Source organism: Falco peregrinus, chromosome 11, assembly GCF_023634155.1.
Source record: "Falco peregrinus isolate bFalPer1 chromosome 11, bFalPer1.pri, whole genome shotgun sequence".
In the NCBI taxonomy this organism is placed as follows: domain Eukaryota; kingdom Metazoa; phylum Chordata; class Aves; order Falconiformes; family Falconidae; genus Falco; species Falco peregrinus.
The window spans coordinates 25636948-25655911 of record NC_073731.1 but is presented as its reverse complement, the minus strand read 5'-3'; the positions used below and the strand labels follow the sequence as shown (position 1 = coordinate 25655911).

General features: G+C 37.9%; 1 protein-coding gene across 3 annotated transcripts in view; it reads left to right on the top strand.

Moving 5' to 3' along the window:
* Nucleotides 1-18964, top strand: part of RAB3GAP2 (RAB3 GTPase activating non-catalytic protein subunit 2) — a 49132-nt gene that overhangs the window by 7634 nt on the left and 22534 nt on the right. The window contains exons 2-15 of one of the 3 annotated variants that reach the window (XM_055816277.1): nt 1537-1601; nt 5182-5305; nt 6797-6878; nt 8934-8981; nt 9114-9189; nt 9337-9438; nt 10538-10637; nt 13168-13266; nt 14090-14238; nt 15224-15303; nt 15417-15506; nt 16315-16454; nt 18149-18365; nt 18709-18852. In XM_055816277.1, coding sequence (XP_055672252.1) covers nt 1537-1601; nt 5182-5305; nt 6797-6878; nt 8934-8981; nt 9114-9189; nt 9337-9438; nt 10538-10637; nt 13168-13266; nt 14090-14238; nt 15224-15303; nt 15417-15506; nt 16315-16454; nt 18149-18365; nt 18709-18852 — 1516 coding nt within the window. Of the gene's footprint in view, nt 1-1533; nt 1602-5181; nt 5306-6796; nt 6879-8933; nt 8982-9113; nt 9190-9336; nt 9439-10537; nt 10638-13167; nt 13267-14089; nt 14239-15223; nt 15304-15416; nt 15507-16314; nt 16455-18148; nt 18366-18708; nt 18853-18964 lie in introns of all 3 variants that reach the window. The other 2 variants (XM_055816278.1, XM_055816276.1) reach the window with 2 other exon arrangements.

The window sequence follows — 18964 nt, the reverse complement described above, 5'->3', positions numbered from 1 at the left end:
TAAAACTAAATTTAAGCTAACTTGACACATGGCATTTAAACTTCTGAAGGTCAAAGTAGCCATGACATCAGTTATTGAAAAACTTGAAAGAAATTCTTGAAAAGTCTTGAAGTCTTATTGATATTACTGCTTCAGATTTCCTGCTAGTGCCTCTAGATGGAAGTTGGTGCTTGGCTTTTCTACTGAACTACATGACTTATTCAGCGATAGTGGCTTTGAGAATTGTACATCTACTGCTAAATGCCAGTGCAAGATTACCCTTTGCGTAGGCTTTTAAATTCATATCAAATTCTGTATTTTAGGTGAAAGAATTTCAGATGTTTTCTGTATAAAATGAATACATTTTCTCTTGTAAGACAACTGAGAAACAGACCTGACCTTATCAGTCTCCCATCTTCTCAGGTGTTTGAGGTATCTTGTAAGCTTGTGGTTTGACTGAGGTTTCTGAATGACGTAATTGAAATAGATCAGTTTCTTGTTATTTTTCCTCTGTGTTGTCCTGCAAAGGGGTGAATATCCAAGGCCCTTGTGCTCGTTGTCCCCTCAGAGGCCACAGCTTTAGCTGCATTGGGAGTAGTGGTGGGATCTGCATTACACTGGGCTCAGATGTTTTGTTGTCACAGACGCATTTTTATGTACTGTCAACCCCTGTTAAAATAAACTTGTGTTGCTACTGGCTGATCCTGCATTTGACATAAACCAACCGAAATCCACCATTATGGAAAGGAAGATCTTTTACTTATGTATAGAAATACTGTTTCTCAAAATTTTGCATATATGGTTCTTGTGGTGTGTTACAGGTCTTACGCCAGTTAGTAAAACATCTGGAGGCATATACACAGAGACCTGAAGGGTTGGAGAGAGCCTGCTGTCCCCTTACTTTCCCTCTGTAGCTGCCTAATACATACAAGATGGGACTTTTGTTGTCTTTGGAGCAGTAATAATTAGATAAACGAAGCTAAAGTTTAAATTTTGCAGTGGGGTCTTACGTCTCTGTACCTGCTGGAGAAAGTTTTTGTCATGGACACATAGGGTTTCCCCACCTTATGCCCTCAGTCTTTGCTTCAGCTTGCTGCGTAAAACTAGAAATATGTCTTAGCTTTCTTGAAATGTCTGTGAGAAACTGAGAAAACTCAAATTTGTTTGAATAACTTGTTAAAGTGCATAGAGGCCCTGTTGAAGGATCAATGGTGTGTTGTACCAGGCACTGTAAGATGTTAGTTACCCAGAGTTGTAGAGAGCGTGTCAAAATTAATTTGACACGGGTGTCATTACACCTGCTTCCAATTTGTACTTAGGAGATTACAGCTTCTGTTACTACTTTTCCATAGTCTTAAAAATTGAAGTAAATACAGAGAAGACGGCCATTTCTACCACTTCATGGTTCTTTCTGTAGAACTCGTTTAGTATCTGCCATAAACAAAGTAATAATGCATTGGTGGGGAAAGGAAAAACAACCACCAGCAATCCTTTTTGATTGTGTTTTTTGTTGCTTATGCTGTATTCACGTGACATATTTTTTTTTGCTTAAAGCAGGCAAATCAACAAGCTGGGAAGATGGTGGCTGGGGAGCCTGGGATGAAGCGGAATTACAAGAACCTGTAAGTTCATATATGAGTGTTTGTGGTGGGTTGACCTCGGCTGGATGCCAGGTGCCCACCAAGCTGTTCTGTCACTCCTCTCCTCAGCAGAATGGGGCAGGGGAGAAAATGAGATTAAAAAAAAATCTTGTGGGTCAAGATAAAGGCAGTTTAATGAAACGGTGGCAAAATTCCACCTGCACGGAAGCCAAGAAAAACAAAAGATGTTATTCTCTACTTCCCATCAGCAGGTGATATTCGTCTGCTTCCCAGGAAGCAAGGCTTCAGTACACGTAGCAGTTGTTCCAGAAGACAAATGTAAATAACGAATGCCCCCCCCTTACTCCTTCTTTCTCTTAGCTTTTATATCTGAGCAGAATCATACGGTATGGAATGTCACTTTGGGTCAGCTGCCCTGGCTACGTCCCCTCCCAAGGTCTTGCCCACCCCAGCCTACTCTTGCTCCTGAATTGTTTCTAAATATAGCTTGGATGTTACCTATTGTGTTAGTTATTCCTATTCTTGTATTCTGTAGGGCTTTTTTTCTCACTAGAGTATACACACATCTTTGTGCTGCTCCAGCTGGGGACATCTTTTTTGCCCTATAGTTAGCCAGAGACAGTAAGGCATGGTAGTGGAGTTATAATGGTTTACTATGAATGAATACAAATCAGAACCTCCTAAATCATGAACCACTGACACAAGCATCTTTCTAATGATCATGTAGTACTCCTCTTATGTTGTAATGTGCAGATGGTATTACAGCAGGGATCAAATTATGTGTTTAGGATGGGGCAGCACAGTTGCTTTTTAAAGAGTGATAAACATCCTTCTGCCCAACTATTTCAACTAAGAATAATGTGGCTAGTCTAGTATTTTTTGGTGGGGCTGAGACTTCTAGCTACGAGCTGACTTATATAAGTTGTTAGGGAATCTGTGTAGAAATCCTCTGCACCTGAGTGAATCATCTGACCAGAATTGCTTGCCCTGTTAGAGAGAACTAATGGGGTAGATTGAAGAATCCAGACTTCACATTGCTAACCAAACTCTTATATGCTGTATTTATCTCAATATGCTGGAAATATGCCCAAGAAGTTGGGCAGTAGCCTTGTAACTACTTATTTCAGCAGGGAAACAGATTTTTCAGCTGAGATGACAGGTTGAAATGAGCATGATGTTTCCCAGGGATGAATCACTGATGCTGATGTCAGGGCATGACAGGAGTATAAAACCTTTTAAGTAGAATGGGTATGCAGCTCCACTATAATTGCCATGAAATGAGTGTGTTTCTCAGGCCACACCTCTGTTATGTCCTGTAATGTTTATAGCTTCCTTAATGAGGAAAACAAATGCTTTTCTATTTATGTTGTAATTTGATAGAACCAGCGTGTGTTGCTAAGTTGAAATTGTCTTATTTTTCATTCTTTTCTTTAAAATGTCAAACTCTTCTGCTGGGTAGTTCACACCCTTCTTGCTAAAGTCCTCCTCCTTTGCTTACCTGTTTTCCTCCAAAGCTGCTAGTGGTTCCAGGTCAAAGCAGGTCAAAGTCCTTCCTTTTCAGAAGGAAAAAACTCTTATCCACAGCAAACAGGTTGTTCTGTGTAGGAGCATGTAATTATGTGAGTCTGTATGTCTGAACACGCACCAAAATGAGTGCATCAGTCTAGCACAGAGTAGAGAATTGTTAGTACAATATAACAATGAATTCCCTTGTTAAAACTTTTAACTGTTGATTGATTTGCATTATAGCTGGTGTAAAATCCAACTTTTCTTGGAATTACTCAAGTCACCTGGACAATTATCTATATAATGGAACATAGCAACTTTTGAGAAGTCATGGAAAAATTTTTCAAAAAAGAAAATAAAACCCCTTAAAATTTTAAAAGTTTTCTTTTCTTCCGTGTAAGGTGTCTTAATGGAACTGATTAGCTGTTTTGTAGGTATGACGATGTTGAAATCTTGTCTTAAATGCTAATTTAAATCATTCTGTCTTTCACCTTTTAAAGTAGTTTCTTTTGAGGAATTCAGTGCTTTTCCATTTTAACCCTTAGCTTACTTTTGTCACTAATGTGAGAAGGCCATATTTTATGTCTTTAGATTTCAAGTTGTTTATGCATACAGATAACTATTTAAATACTCTGAGATATAATTTTAATTCCTTTTTATCTTTAAACAAGCCTTTAATTTCTCTTTCTTTTTCCTTGGTTTACAAATCATTACATTAAAAATTAGTACAAGGCTTTTCTTTGAGCTTTGATTTTTGTGTATTTGCACATGATACATTTACCTCTGTCATGGGTATCCTAGAAAACTTCATCACCTTTTTGTAAAGTCTTGAAAAATGGCAATTACTGTGGAAAAATTGTTCCTATAGAACTTGGCATCCATCAACAGACAAAAATGACATGAAAATAGGTTGTCCGCTTGCATAATTCAAGAGATAGCATAGACAAAGGTAGTTAGCAGAATGCTTATAGTGTGCTAATGTAGACCTTATTCTTATGTGCACAAAGTGACTGTTTTTACAGTATAGCCTTGTGAAAGGAATTGAATACAATGAATAGCTGATTAAGAGTATGATATGCAAATTATTCCTACAATTTATGGTGTTTGTGGTTGTTGGTTTTTTTAATCTGCTGGGAGTAAATGCGTATATTTTCAAGTAGACGCAGCTTTACTACAACAGAATACATCACATAGATCAGCAAATGATCACACTGAAGTTGTCAGGTTTTTTATTTGTGTATAGCTGCTTTGAGACACTAGAGGATACAGAAACAATTTGGAGAGCTAGGAGGAGGTGGGATTGGATATGCTGCTATGGAAATGGAGACTGATCAGGGGATGGAGCTAAGGAAGCAGGAGTATCATCTCTGAGAGACCTCGAAGCAGACCACTCAAAACCCATTACCGACTTTCTGCTTTCAAACTATGGTTAGCAGGAGCTAGCTACCTTGTTTGTTCCACAAGCAAATATTTGGCTTGTTGCTCCAAGGAAAAAAGGTGCAATCTTGTTGCTTTTATAGCTCATGATGGTATCTAAGTTGTTCATTACCCAGCCTTAAACCCTTAACACTTGCCACTTCTTTGTTTGACTTTGTTTCTTTGTAAAGTTCCTTGTGGAAAGCCATGTGATACCTGTTGCGTGGTACATTACAAGGTTTGTAATTTCATGGCTTTAGTGTGAATGGCAGCTTAGCTACTTTCTTCATGTATGTGTACATTTACTTAATGCTGGTCAGTGTATGAGCTTTGATAAATTGTTAATTTATAACGAGAATAATTAAGGAGATTCTATCAAGTCCTTAATAATAACAAAACTTTAAATCTCATTCTTCTAGTGTCTCTGTTGAAAGAAGATTTTGAGGAGTTGAGTTAGTGATGAGTACTTCTTTGTTTTCCATTTTGTAAACACACAGATCAAATTCGTGCAAGGTTGATGCATTTCTCATGGCTTTTCATGCAAATTGGAGCTCTAGTGAGTTGATAAGTAATAGTCAATTCAGTGCTGGTATTGAGGGCAAGCCAAATTGTTGTGAATTTTTCGAGCATTGCTGTGTTTAAAAATTGTTGCACACATTGACTGAAGGTTTACCTGTAGGAAGAAGAGGAATCTAATTCCAAGAGCCAGAGAAATCACTGGCTTCAGGGCTGTGTGTTGTCCTTGTCACCAACAAATGACCTGATGGTAATAGCTAATGAACAGAAAGCAGTCTTTTTAGTGCGTAAGTATACATTCTACTAAGTATATGTGCTAGTATACTTAATAGTAATCAGGACAAGATTTGTCTCCTGCTAACCTAGTCATGCCTTCAAGAAATTTGGAGTGTTTTATAGTACACATCATGCATTTTCTAGGTACTACTCTATTTTGATCTGAGAAAACTATTATATCATGTAGAATTACTATATACTGTAACTACCCAGTTGCTTGAGATGCTCAGACATATTGACATTAATTGTGATCAATAAGAAAAAAAAAGTTTTGTGTTCACTTTAGCCATTAAGAAATAAGTGACCTTATTTTTATTTTCCCTTGAAAAAAATAAGCTAACTGAGCCAGTGTCACTTGGAGGAGGGAGTACTGAGGTGGAGTATTTTTGAGATTTCCACCTTTGATAGATAATAATTCTCCATCTTGAAGAATGGGTGACTTTATAGTTTACTCTAAAGTAGGGCTATTGGAACCTTTAAAGGTACCCTTAGTAATATATGAACACTGATCAGCCAGCTGCTGTTCACATGTGTGTTCTTGCCTGGGGTGGTGGTGCTATTTACAGCTGCGGTTGGTGGCACCTGAACGTGATGAAGGGAAACCTCCTGATCTGGGTAGTACTGTGCCATATTAAAACAAAAACAAGCTGCTGAAGCTCAGACTTCATAATTAGGCAGATTGCATTGAGTTGTCATGCTGCATTTGTCATTCCCTGCAAAGTTGTGTGTCCCAAACCCAATGCAGATTAGTTACTTATTTTTCACCAAAGATGATGACATAGCAGTACTCCTCGGAAAGTTCTTATTGGATAAAGAATAAGGAGGTGATTTAGCTCACTTGCTGCAGAACTGCTTCTGCTGAACTGTGCCACAGCAACTGTACCACACAGTGGCAGAAGTGTCCCTGTGTCTCAGGTTTTGGGTGTTAGACAAATGGCACACAACAGTTGTCCATTGGCACCTGGGAGATGATTCAAATGTCAGCTGTAACAGCACCCTGTGAATAATAAAGTGTAGTGTTTTCTAACCTTGATTATGATGCGATGATTAAAAATTGTCAGATTTAATGTAGGGTTCCCATGTCCTTCTTGGTGGTTAAAATTAACATTTTCCATTTGTTCAAGCTCATCTTCAGTAATCTTCACAGAAGAAGTTTGCTCTTGCTTAGTACTTTTCTCTTAAGGCTTCCTGTTTCATGAATTGAACCTTTTAAAATTTGCTGAAGTAGATATTATCGTATAAACCTTTTTTACTTAAAACTAGGCATTTCAGAATTTTAGTAGCATGTTGTTCCATGTGAATTTAAAAGAAAACATAAGAGTTCTTCAGAAAAGTCACTAAAATGTCTTGTTATTTTTATGGTTTTCAAGGTTTATAATTGGTACTTAATCTAAGAGTGATAGGATGTATTGTACAGAAAAGAAGGATTAGGAACAGAACTACATTTGTGAGATGCAAAACATTATAGTTTTATAGATGGTGTCTTTTATTCTTAATGGCAGCTAAATGGAAGCACAGTGACAAGGGAAAAGAGGAAATGCAATACGCTGTTGGCTGGAGCGGCTCTCTGAATGTTGAAGAAGGGTAGGTGTTGAAATGCAGCTGTGATTAAAATCTCATATTCATGTTTAATAATTAGTAGCATATGCTTTTTTACTTGTACTTTTTCTTTCATCCAAGTGCATTCATGGTTGTGTGTACTTTAATGTTGAAAACAGAAATGGAGTAACCTGTGTGATCAGAAACATTGCAAAAGTCACTCCTCATGCGTAGTGTGGTATCTCAGGGCAAGTTCATACAAAATTACAGAGGTTCTCTCTGCAAATTGGTGTATTTGCATGTAATTTAGACATCTTAAGAGATCTGGATTATCATGCTTTTTATACGTTCCTGTTCTAGAAGGGAAAAAAATAATTACTGTTTTTGATAAATCTACTTTTATAGTAGAGATTAAAGTTTGTTAGGGGATGTTGCAACTGGAAATGTGTGAATTTGTTTTAGGAATACTTCTTTTCATTTTCAAAACCTCAAGCAAATATAAAGTCAGCTTTCTGGTCAAGGAATGATTTTGGGCTCTAGTCATTTCGGGACTTGGAAAATTTGCTTTGGTCATACATTTGGTATTTATACAATATTTCTGCTTGATCTGCCTTCAAATAACCAGACAGATGCTTTCTTGGGTCTCCCATATGGATGAGGATTTTGCATTTTATTATTAAGTTTGCAGCCTTGAGTTGCTGTTTGCCTTTGAACATGCTTCCTATTGGCTTCAACCTTCTGTTATGCTGCAGGAGGTGTTGACTTAGTCTGCTTCACTCCAGTCTGTAAAAATCATAATCCTTTTTAATAAAACTGCTGCTGCCACACATTTGAACTGTTATGTACATCTCTTTAAGGTTTGTTTTACACCTCCCTCCATACCACCACTGAAAATACTTTGTCATCTTTTATTAAAAAAAGGAAAATCTGTTTTGGGGTGCATGTTTCTTACTACTATTACAGCCCTAGGAGACACTACCATATGGAACAGGTAGCTTTCTTTAGATGGGCGTGGTTATATTCACTGCATCTTGATTTAAGGTTTGCAAGTGTTACTGGTAGATGAGGGTTCTATTTCTGTGTGAGTATGGCAGTTACTGTCAGATTGTCGAAAGACTTGACTACGTTCTAGCCCCCCACTCCGGCAACGTTGCCTTCAACTGATAATGTTTTGGGGTGGTTAAGCTTTGCTATTGGAAGGTGAGATTTCACTTTCATTTTTTCATTTCAACTTAACATTGCTTTGAAGTTGTAACTGAATTGCAACTCATGTCAAACTTGCTTTTTCTTTCTGTTACTGTCTAGCCTAATTAATCACTCCTTGGGGAACAGAGGTGACCTGAAATGCAAATAATCAACAGTACTGTGGGCATTTATGCTTTTAAGTGCTCTTTGGGATGTCATTTTGAATTTATATGCTCTTTTATAAAAACTTTGTACTGCTGCTGTTGCCCCAGACAGTGTACAATTTTCTATCATGGTAACAGATAAATAACTTTTGATTTGAGATGTAGAGGCCTGCTCATCTGCTTGCCTTCTGCGTGGTTTCCTGCCATGCAATGAGCATGTTGAGTTATTGCATTAACTGGAAAGACCATGTTAGCCTTTCAAATGCTCTTCAAATTATAAAGCAGTGAAATGTGATGGGTATAAAGCCTACCTAATTACATAATGTATTAAAAAATATTCTGATAAGTATAGTTCAGTTGTGTTGTTTTTTTTTTTTTAAAAAGTGGCCGTTCTTGTTATATCATTTTTGATCAGAAAAAAAATTATTTACCTTTAGGTATATGAGATTTAACTTGAATCTTTACTGAAGAGTGATGGCAGAATAATCAGTCTGTGAATCATGAAAGACGGCATTAGCAAGGTGCAATGAGCACTCATGCAATCTATTTGGGCACTCTTGAACTTGTAATTGAATGTCTTTAAAATGAAAGGGGTTTTTTTTGCTTTTTGTATGAATTTGTTATATTGTGTGCTGCATTAATATATTCTTAAAATATTAAAAATGTTGACTTGGCAAGATCTGTTGTGTAGGGCAAAATTTCACAACTGGAGAAAAAAATATGCTTACTAGTTTTATCTTTCTGTTTCTAGTGAGTGTGTGAGTAGTGTATTGTGTATCCCATTGGCAAGTCAGAAGAGGTAAGGATTGATACTCTCATATATATATATATATATATATGTGCATCATCAGTCTCACTACATTACACTTTTATAAGTCTACAGCTTAGAGCAGGATTTGTTTTTAACTTCTGGTGTATCTTTGTGAAACAGGAGTTCCACAGGCCGTCCTGACTGGACCTGCATTGTGGTTGGCTTCACCTCTGGCTATGTTCGTTTTTACACCGAGGTACGTTTCTCAGCGTGGCAGGCCCGCAAGCAAACTGTTGTAATACACATCTATTTCTAGAAACCTTTTATTTCAGCAGATGATGTTTTTTGCCTTATCTAAGAAGAGGGGTAGTAATATTCATGTTTATTATTCCTTCTCTTCTAGAGTGGAGTACTGCTTCTTGCACAGCTTTTAAATGAAGATCCTGTCCTACAGCTTAAGTGCAGAACCTATGAAATTCCCAGGCATCCTGGTGTCACTGAACAGGTTTTGTCAGATTATTTCAAAAGCAAAGTGGCAGTGTTAGAGGAGTCTTCTCCGTGAATCCGCTTGTGTCCTTTACTAGGTTTTGATGGGATGGACAATGCCTTAGAACAAGAGACTGGATTTCTTGTTCTAGAAGTATTCATGCCTGTGTAGTCTGAGGATTCAGAATTTCTTTTTATTTTTTGGAATATTTTGTTAGCTCTATGGATACATTATTTTTCTGTTTTTCTCTGTGATAACATTGCAAGGGAAGGCGCTATTCATTTCCTGTTTATTCATTTATGTGCACAAAATATGATAACGTATTGATGAAAGGAGGAACTGTAACTTGACAAGTGCCAAGAGCTCTGTGTACTCATTCATGAGAACTTATCTTAATTATTTCACAGAGAAGATAGCTGAAAATTTAAACAATCTTTATAGGAAATAATGCTAGGAACCTGCATGTTGTTATGAGTATCATGCAGAGAAGGCTCTTGCAGATCTCAAGCTATTTAGTAGAAAAGCCATCTTTCTTTGTTCTTAGCTGAGTTGGCATGCTTTATGCAGAAAACTAACCAAGTTACAGAAATTTCCAAGTTTGCTTCATATAAGTGCTTATGTGATTTAGTAAGACATTTTCAAATCAGTTTTGAAATACAAAATCATTAAAGAATTTTAGTCTTGAATTTATATGACCAGATTATCACATTTATGTCCCCAAGTGGTAAATCAGGTACTAATCCAGTTTTGGAATTTGGCTCATAAAACCTTGATACTTGCATTCTAGATAAACCTGTTTTTCTGTGGCCTTCACAAGCTGCTTTAACTTTTGGGTTTTTTCCATAAGCCGTAAAATAATAAGCAAACGTAACAGTAATTGGAAGAAGATAAAAATATGGAATTGTGTGCCTCAGTAGCTTACCCATGTGTTGGATGGTTTAGTATGGGATTTCTGTAGTTTTGCCTTAGTCTGTTGCCTGTGGCTTGTTAGATATTAACTCTCTGGGTGTAATCCTCATCTTTGTGTAGTTAATAGTATAAAAAGCCAGAAAAGAAGCTGTTACAACAGCAATTTATTTATTTATTTTTGTATCCCTTCTCTAATTTTCTTCCATAGAATGAAGAACTGAGTATCTTGTACCCAGCAGCAATTGTGACAATTGATGGCTTCAGCCTCTTTCAGTCCCTTCGTGCATGTCGCAATCAGGTAGCCAGAGGTATGTTTAAGAGGAAATGTTTATTTCTGATTCTGTTAATAGTACTTTACATTACATTAAATTTACTTATGTTTGTTAAGTATCAAATGAAGGTGGAATTTGTATCTTCCTTGCTTGTCCATCAACATATAGACATCTACTGCATATGAGGAAATTTCTGCCTCGTTGCTGGAGCACAAGTTGTCCAAGTAGCATTGACTGTCCTTGTACATTCTCACTCTAATACTGTATACTGGTTTTGACTGGGATAGGGTTAATTTTTTTCATAGTAGCTGGTGTGGTGCTATGTTTTGGATTTGTGATGAAAACACCGTTCACAACACACAGATGTTTTAGGTATTGTTGAACAGTGCTTCCGCAGCATCAGGGCTTTTTCCATTTCTCACGCTGCCCCACCAGCAGGCAGGCTGGGCATTTGCCTGAAATTGGGAGGGGACATAGCTGGGACAGCTGACCCCAGCTGGCCAAGGGGCTATCCCATACCATATAGAGTCATGCCCGGCATTAAAAGCTGGGAGGAGAGAAGGAGGAAGGGGGGAATGTTGAGAGTTACGGCTTTTTACTTCCCAAGAAACTGTAACGTGATGAAGCCCTACTTTCCTGGAAACAGCTAAACACCTGCCTGCTGATGGGAAGTAGTGAATGAACTCATTATTTTGCTTTGCTTGCATGCAGAACTTTTGTTTAACTGTTAAACTGTCTTTATCTCAATCCGCAGGTTTTCTTGCTTTTACTCTTCCAGTTCTCTTCCTCTTCTCTTCCTCATCTCACTAGAAGGGAGTGAGTGAGCAGATCTGTGGTGCTTAGCTGCCCACTGGGGTTAACCCACATGCTGCTGTGGTGCTTCTTAGCATGTCAGACTGCTGATTTCACTGTCAGTGAAATGCTTTCCTTCCCAGTGAGGGCCTTCTGGGAAGTGATAATGCTCTGATGATATGTCGGTGAGGGTCACTGCTCTTTGTGTTAATGTCTATTGATAGGTGGTTTGATTGTGCAGCCCTTGATCCTGTTCCTTTACTATAGTGCCTGTTCATACTCTAATTTGGAAACAGGGTCAGTTTCCTGGGGTGAAAGGAGAACCACGTAACAGTACTGTGTGGTAAATTGCACGAGTATGGTGCTGTTACAGTTCTGCCAGATAAGATGTTAAACAGGTGCTGCTGAATTGTTCTCCCCAGTTTCCTGATGGTTGTTCTCATTGAACTTCAGAGTTGTCAGACTCCAAGCCCCACAGCAGACAATCATGAGGCTGCACATAGGTGGGAAGCACAGTGGATCTGCCAGAATGACAGCATTAGGAACTGTTGGGACAGCAGCACCCTTAAACTGAGGCTTGACTCTTACGTAGAAGGGGTGAGTGGTAAAGAACTAAGAAACGCTGCTGCCCCATCGTATGGGGATGGCCCATAGGAATGGATTGGTCACTCTTTCTTCCAGTTTGGGATTAAGTGACACAAAATGAAGCTAGGTGATAGTAAATTCAAAATAAAAAATAGATGTGTGTTTGTGTAGCGTGAGGCTGAGTTGTGGAATTCTTTGCCTGAGGTTGATATGGATGCTAAAAACTTGCTGGGGCCAGAGGGAAACTGATAGATTAGTGGAGAAGAAAGCTGTGGAGGTTTACTGAGTGCTTAGAGCTTACCTGTGGTGGGGAAGGTCTCTTCAGAAGCAGGTTTAGAGAAAGCATCAGGTATGTGTCCTTGTTCTAATATTCTTCCCTAGACATCTGGTTTTAGCTCTGCTCAGATCCTGGTCTGCCATGCTAAATGGTTCCCTGGGTCTATCCAACAGTGCCTGTTCTCTTAATCAAAAGGTAGCATTTCTGTGGAATATAAGAGAAGGCAAAACTCTTGTGAATCAGAACTTTAAAACTGGTATTCTGTGAATCATGCAACAAGTACAAAAGGAAACAGATACTGTAACAAGAAATATCCATCTGCTTTCACAACCAGAACATGCTCTACTCTACTCATTCAATGAGATCACCACTTGCAGAGAAGTGCTTACGCCTAGTTGTAATACCTGCAGCCAGAGTGCTATATCTTCTTTCATTCTTGATAGTTTGTTTGTTGTAATAGATACTTTTGAGAAGTTTCAATCTTTGCTTTATCTTTACCACTGTTGTTACCTCATGTTGCTGCATATCTAGTGAGTGTGCTGGCTTTGCAAGTTTTTGGCAGAGGAGTTTCCATTTAAATATGCCCAGACCACAGAAATAAATTTTAAAATTGTACAGAATATTAAACCATAAATGACTAGTAAAACAAAGCTCTCGGCAAGTACAAAATACAGTTGTGATGGAGTAAGTATCATGTGCAATTTTATTCAGTGAGTTTTTAAAAAATGTTCTAATTTCATTAAGGTAAGTATTTCAAAAGGCCATTTTTAGCTCAGCAGGTGTTTAAATGTATGTTAATTTAAAACAATGTTATTTTGTGTCTTCAGATTGCATCAGTTTTTTGCCCTCTTATGTTGTTCCTTTGTCTTTGACTCAGTAGGAATTTTTTTGTGTTTTATCAACTTTTGTCAGCTGCAGCATCTGGCAATGAGAATGTTCAGCCTCCACCATTAGCTTATAAGAAATGGGGTTTGCAAGATGTGGATATCATTGTTGACCATGCTAGTATTGGTAAGCATTTCTGTTTAATTTCAGATATTTGGCTTAAATTAAACCGAATATTTTCGTGCTGTGAAATTCAGAGTGAGAGCACTTAGTGGTACTGGTTGGATAGAAATAAATAGTGGGAGAAGGCTGTTGTAGTGAATGATCTCATTAACCATCATCAAAAATATATTTTACTTTCTCTTCTAGTCTGGTTGGGCCTCCCCTTTCCACTTGAGGGGGACAAAGGATGTTACAGCTGTAGCTGTCCTGTCCTCTCTTGTTTGGTAAGAAACAGCTGAGAGAGACTAGATCAGATGCAGTTACTCCCATTTCTGTCAGGTTAAAGAACTGTCTGGCAGGCAGGGTAAGACTGGTAAGGGTCTGTCCTGAGTCTAGCACATAAAGAAACTAAAATGTGAGATTGCTCCTTTCCAAAAAAGGCAAACTGACTTTTAGGCTCTCAGACTTTTACTCCTTAGGAATTTGCAGAAGCCCAGGTTCTTGTCAAACAGGCAGTTCTGAGGGATAGTAAGCTTCATTTGTCTCCCACCCTTTTCATAAAAGCAGGTAAGAGGGCAGAATGGGGCTAACAAGGCAGGTGAAGTGAATTGGGTAAAAGTGTTTTTGCTGTTAAACTCTGCTGATTTTTTTTTTTTCTTCTAAACAAACCAACTACGCTTTACAATTAACCTATGTATTTCCAGTTACTCTCTACTGTGTTCTTTGGAATTTCTGTGGTTAAAGCTGCTCTGGTCAGCCAAGAAGGCAGGAATGTATTTGGGCTTCTAGAGCAATTGCATGCCTTTGTTCTGAAAGTATAAGACATTCACTTTAATATTTTTGTTAGGCATCATGACACTGTCTCCTTTCGATCAAATGAAGACTGCCTCCAATATAGGTGGATATTATGCAGCTATAAAAAACAGCCCACCTGCTATGTCTCAGTATGTTACTGTTGGATCCAATCCTTTCACTGGTTTCTTTTTTGCCCTGGAGGTATGTACTACAAAGCTGACTTGCTGAAACTTTGAATAATTACTCCTTTTCTTTTCTGCGTGGGTATTTCTGAAGTATTCTTATGTTCATTTTATGCTGACATTTCCCCTTCTTGATCTTCTGAAACTGGAACGATTTGCAGTGGATGTGATAGTAATGTCTACCACAGGTTCCTGCTAATGAGAGATTTTTATTTTCTATCTTAAAATGAATGTGATAGTCAAGTAATTTTTTACGATTTGTTAATTTATTGCCAATTAAGTAACTGAAGTTTTTTTGAAAAATTATGTTGAGATTGTGTAAACATGCACCTTAGGGATTTTTGGAGGCCTTTTGGTCTTTGATCCTGTATACACATGGCCTGTGTATATTTGGGCATTTCACATAGTGACACTAATACTTGTACAAGAAAACTGTGACTTAAGCTGAACAATATCTGTAGGACACTTACGTTGTCTTCTGTTGTACTGGAGGAGAAGGATGGCAATGTAGCTGTGTGTCTTGTACATTCAGACTCTATGTGTGTGCTGTCCTTATCAGGGTTGAAAGCGATTGAAAATGCTAGACTCAGAATTTTGATTTTGTACTTGCTTTTCCGATATGTTTATGAAAAAACTGCTTACGTTGATATTTGCAAGGATGCCAAAGCCATACACCCGGTAACTCTCCATGATAAATCATACACAGGGTTTTTTTAACTTCTGTTGCAGACAAACATACTGAGCTACCAGTGACTTGCAGGAGGATTTTGAAATGGTAAAGAGATGTCAGAATGGCTTTTCTGGGGGCAATGAATTAAAATTTTGCAGTCTTAAAGCTATGCTTTCTGAGCTGAAAGTCCGTAGGAGGCCTGACAAACTATTCTGCAATTGAGTTCAGTGTAAGAACTATTTCTTGGCTTTCTAAACACTTTGTTCCTTCATTTCAGGGTGGCTCACAGCTGACTAGTTTTTGACTTTCTAAACACTTTGTTCCTTTCTTTCAGGGTAGCTCACAGCCACTGTTGTCTCATGTTGCCTTAGCAGTTGCAAGTAAACTGACTTCAGCATTATTTAATGCTGCCAGGTAATAAAATAAAAAATGGCATTAAATTATTTCTGTTGTAGTACCTACATGAATAGTTTAAGAATTTTTAGAACCGTTAGTATGATTCTCCTAATGTGATTTTCTATTGCAAGTGGCTGGCTTGGTTGGAAGAGTAAACATGAAGAAGAACCTGCCCAAAAACAGAAGCCAAAGGTTGAACCTGCAACCCCATTGGCAGTGAGGTGAGTTTTACATGCTGTCTCAATTGCTTTAGATGTCTTGTGTTTTTAATTACTAGAATTATTTTGAAAGGCACATAATTGATGAACGTGTTTTTCTTGACTTCAAGCAGTGATGATAGTTTGCAAGTTTTTAAGCTTTGTTTCATTTCAGTTTATCATTCTGGACATATAATTACCCATCTCCTTCACTTCCAGTGTGCTGGGTTCATTGTGACTGTGAAAGAACAGCATGCACAGTTTAATGACAGCATAAGTATGTAAATGTCAGTCCTGAAATTTATCACTGAAGTGCTTCAAAGAAGCTGTGTAAGGTGCTTGCAACTTACGATAGCGTAAAGCCCCTCACAAAAATTAGGAGGTATCCTGTTTGCCTGTTGATTGCGGAGAGAGGATAATGGGGGCAACAGGTTGTAGCCTAATGTTATCAAGAAAGCTGGTAAAATACTAAATTAATTCCTGATTGTTTTTCCTGATTTTTTTTTTTTTTTAAGTATTCTCAAGACTATTCAGCAATAAGGCAGGGCTTATAAAGTAACCCGCTGCTCTGAGATCCCTGCCAGACAACGCGTGACAAGACAGTCGCTTATCCTAGTTTCTGAACTTTGGTTTTCAGTAGTTTAACAGATCTATGAGATCTCTCAGACAGCACAAGAACTTTTTTCATGATTTGCTCTTAATGTTACCTGTACCTCTATGTTAACTTAAAAAAAGAAATCTTAGTCCTTATAAGATACTCTGTTTACTGTTTCTGAGGAGAAGTGGGTATCTAGTGTTTTTACTTGATTTTTTAATATTTTTTTTTTTTTAGGTTTGGACTCCCAGATTCCCGTCGCCATGGAGAAAGAATATGTCTTTCTCCATGTAACACTTTGGCAGCAGTAACAGATGGTTTTGGAAGGGTTATTTTACTGGATGTGACAAGAGGACTTGCAGTTCGCATGTGGAAAGGTGTGTTATGTACAACAAATAATATTCTTCCAACACTGTGGTGTCTTATGTTCAGACTTAGAATTCCAAGTGATTTTCCATTATTAAGACTTTGGTACATTGTGTTATTACAAACTAAAGGCAGATGTAACATAAAGTCCTTAAGGGTATTGTTGTAGTGATCCCTGAAATACTGATATGGTCTATAGTAAACATTTGATCTGTTTGGTTTAGATTTTGGTGTAGACTTTTAAATTTTTTCCCCACAGACTGTATCCCAATGGAAAGCTTTTGACCTGATTTTTTTGGAAGAGCTTTAGTGGTCTTCTCCAAGATTCTTTCTCTTGATAAGCTCTAGTATCTTCTTCAGTTCTGCTGAGAAAATAAACAGAAGTTTGAGAAATCTGTAAGAGGATACACAACTTGTTAGAGTCTTGTTTCATCATGGTGACTGCGCAGGGAGTGCTCAGTCTCTTCTAAACTGAGGGATTTTTATAAAATAATGCAGATGTTAAGCTCTCAAACTGTAATTATACCTAATGTTACGACACTTTATTTTCTCTATAGAATTAAAATTTTGCAGCTTTTTGGGAGATCAAAGTTTTAAGAACAGGTAGAAAATCTCTAGCTTCTCTTGTCTTCCCCCCCCCCCCCCCCCCCCCCCCCCAAGATTAATTATGAATACAGCAGCTACTTCAGCAGCTTGCTAACAGTGTAATAGCTAAAGTAATCATTTCCCCTGTGCATTCCCCTTCTCTCACATTTTGAAGCTTATTAGCTTTAATAGGTGCTTGCTCATGTTCTTGGACATGTTTTTTTTTGCTCATTACTGAGAGCTTCATATTATCTAGGAATTACTTTTAAGAGTCCCAAGCTTTATTTGATAGTCAGACACATATTTACAATTTGCCAGCCTTTCCCCAGTGAGGCTGTTGAGACGTGAAATAGCTTCTTTTCCTTTTTTTTTTTTTTTTTTTTTTTTTTAGCAAAACTTTCTACTGAATTAAATGTTTTGGACTGTACCTTTTCTCATTGAATTGTGAATACTTTTCAACCTTCTCAGTGTAATATATCTTGTTATAAACTTGTTTTATACATTAGTATTTCACTTGTGGTTTGGAGTCTTCATTTGTACTTGCTAAACCATTATGTAGTTTAGTCATGTCAGTAAAGCATCTCTGCCTTTTTTGTTTAGGAAGATTTTATCAGGGAAAGTATTTTCCTGACTGAGAGAGAAAAAAGATGAGTATGTTTATTGGGTTACTAAAAATTGCATTTTAATGATGGTAAGATATGAATGAAAATGTACATATCCTATTTAATAAGTTATACAAATTTCCTTCCTTAAATCCCTTTTTTGTTGATTTGAAACATGGGACATCTGGACACTTCACTTAAGAGATCTTTCTTCTCTGAGAGGCTTTTGCAGTGGTGTAATGTCCAGAGTCCAGACCTGATGAGTTTGGGGTTTTCTGTGGCTTCTTCCAGAAGAACTTGTTCCTTCCCAGGTCTTTGCAGGAGGCTGCATCTGATGGCCCTGCTCAGAGCCCGTGGACCACAGTTCTTGACAGGATTCTGGCTGCTGGCAGAGTAGCACAGTTTGAAACAAAGCTTAGGACTGTTTGCTGCTGGAATAGTACTTAAGTGGGTGGTGGTGTTTACTAATTGTGTATTAATTTCTGTACACTAAGGAACTTCTGCCTTCTTTTATGAAGGGTACCGTGATGCAGAAGTTGGTTGGATACAGACTGTAGAGGACCTTCATGAAAGGGAAACTGAGAAGATGGATTTTTCTCCTTTTGGAAATGCACAGGGTCCAAGCAGAGTAGCTCAGTTCCTTGTGATTTATGCTGCAAGGAGAGGCATTCTGGAAGTGTGGAGCACGCAGCAAGGGCCTCGGGTTGGAGCCTTCAATGTGGGGAAATGTTGTAGGTAAGAAACAGCTAGCAGGTAGGCATGTTGCCTGTGCTGCTGCCATAAAGTGATATGTGGATATGCCAGTGGTAAAACTGGAAAGTGCTGGCAGGTGCTTTTTGCATTGCCCACAGTGTTTCTACTGAATGCAGCTTGTTGTTTTATACAAGGGGACTTTGTCATGTTTCATCACTCTACCGTCTTTTTTGATAAATGCATTTAGCAGTTGTTAAACTTCAGCTCTATAAAATTTCAGCTCTATAAAATTTGTCAACTTTTTATTCAATGTGTAGAAAGGGGAAGGTTGCTAATTTTTTCTTCACTCTAAAGGCCACAGGGTTTTTTTGTTCGTTTGTTTCAGGTTGTTGTATCCTGGTTATAAAATAATGGGTCTAAACAATGTGACCAGTCAGGGGTGGCAGCCCCAGACTTATCAGATATGCCTCGTTGATCCAGTCTCTGGAAGTGTAAAAACTATCCATGTACCTTTCCATCTAGCACTGAGGTAAGGACTTTATGTGCTCTGTATGACCAAATGAATTTTGTTAGGTTTTTTGGAAACAATGTTTTATGTAGAGAAAGCAATTCTGGTGTTCCTTCTGACTAGTACTCTAGTA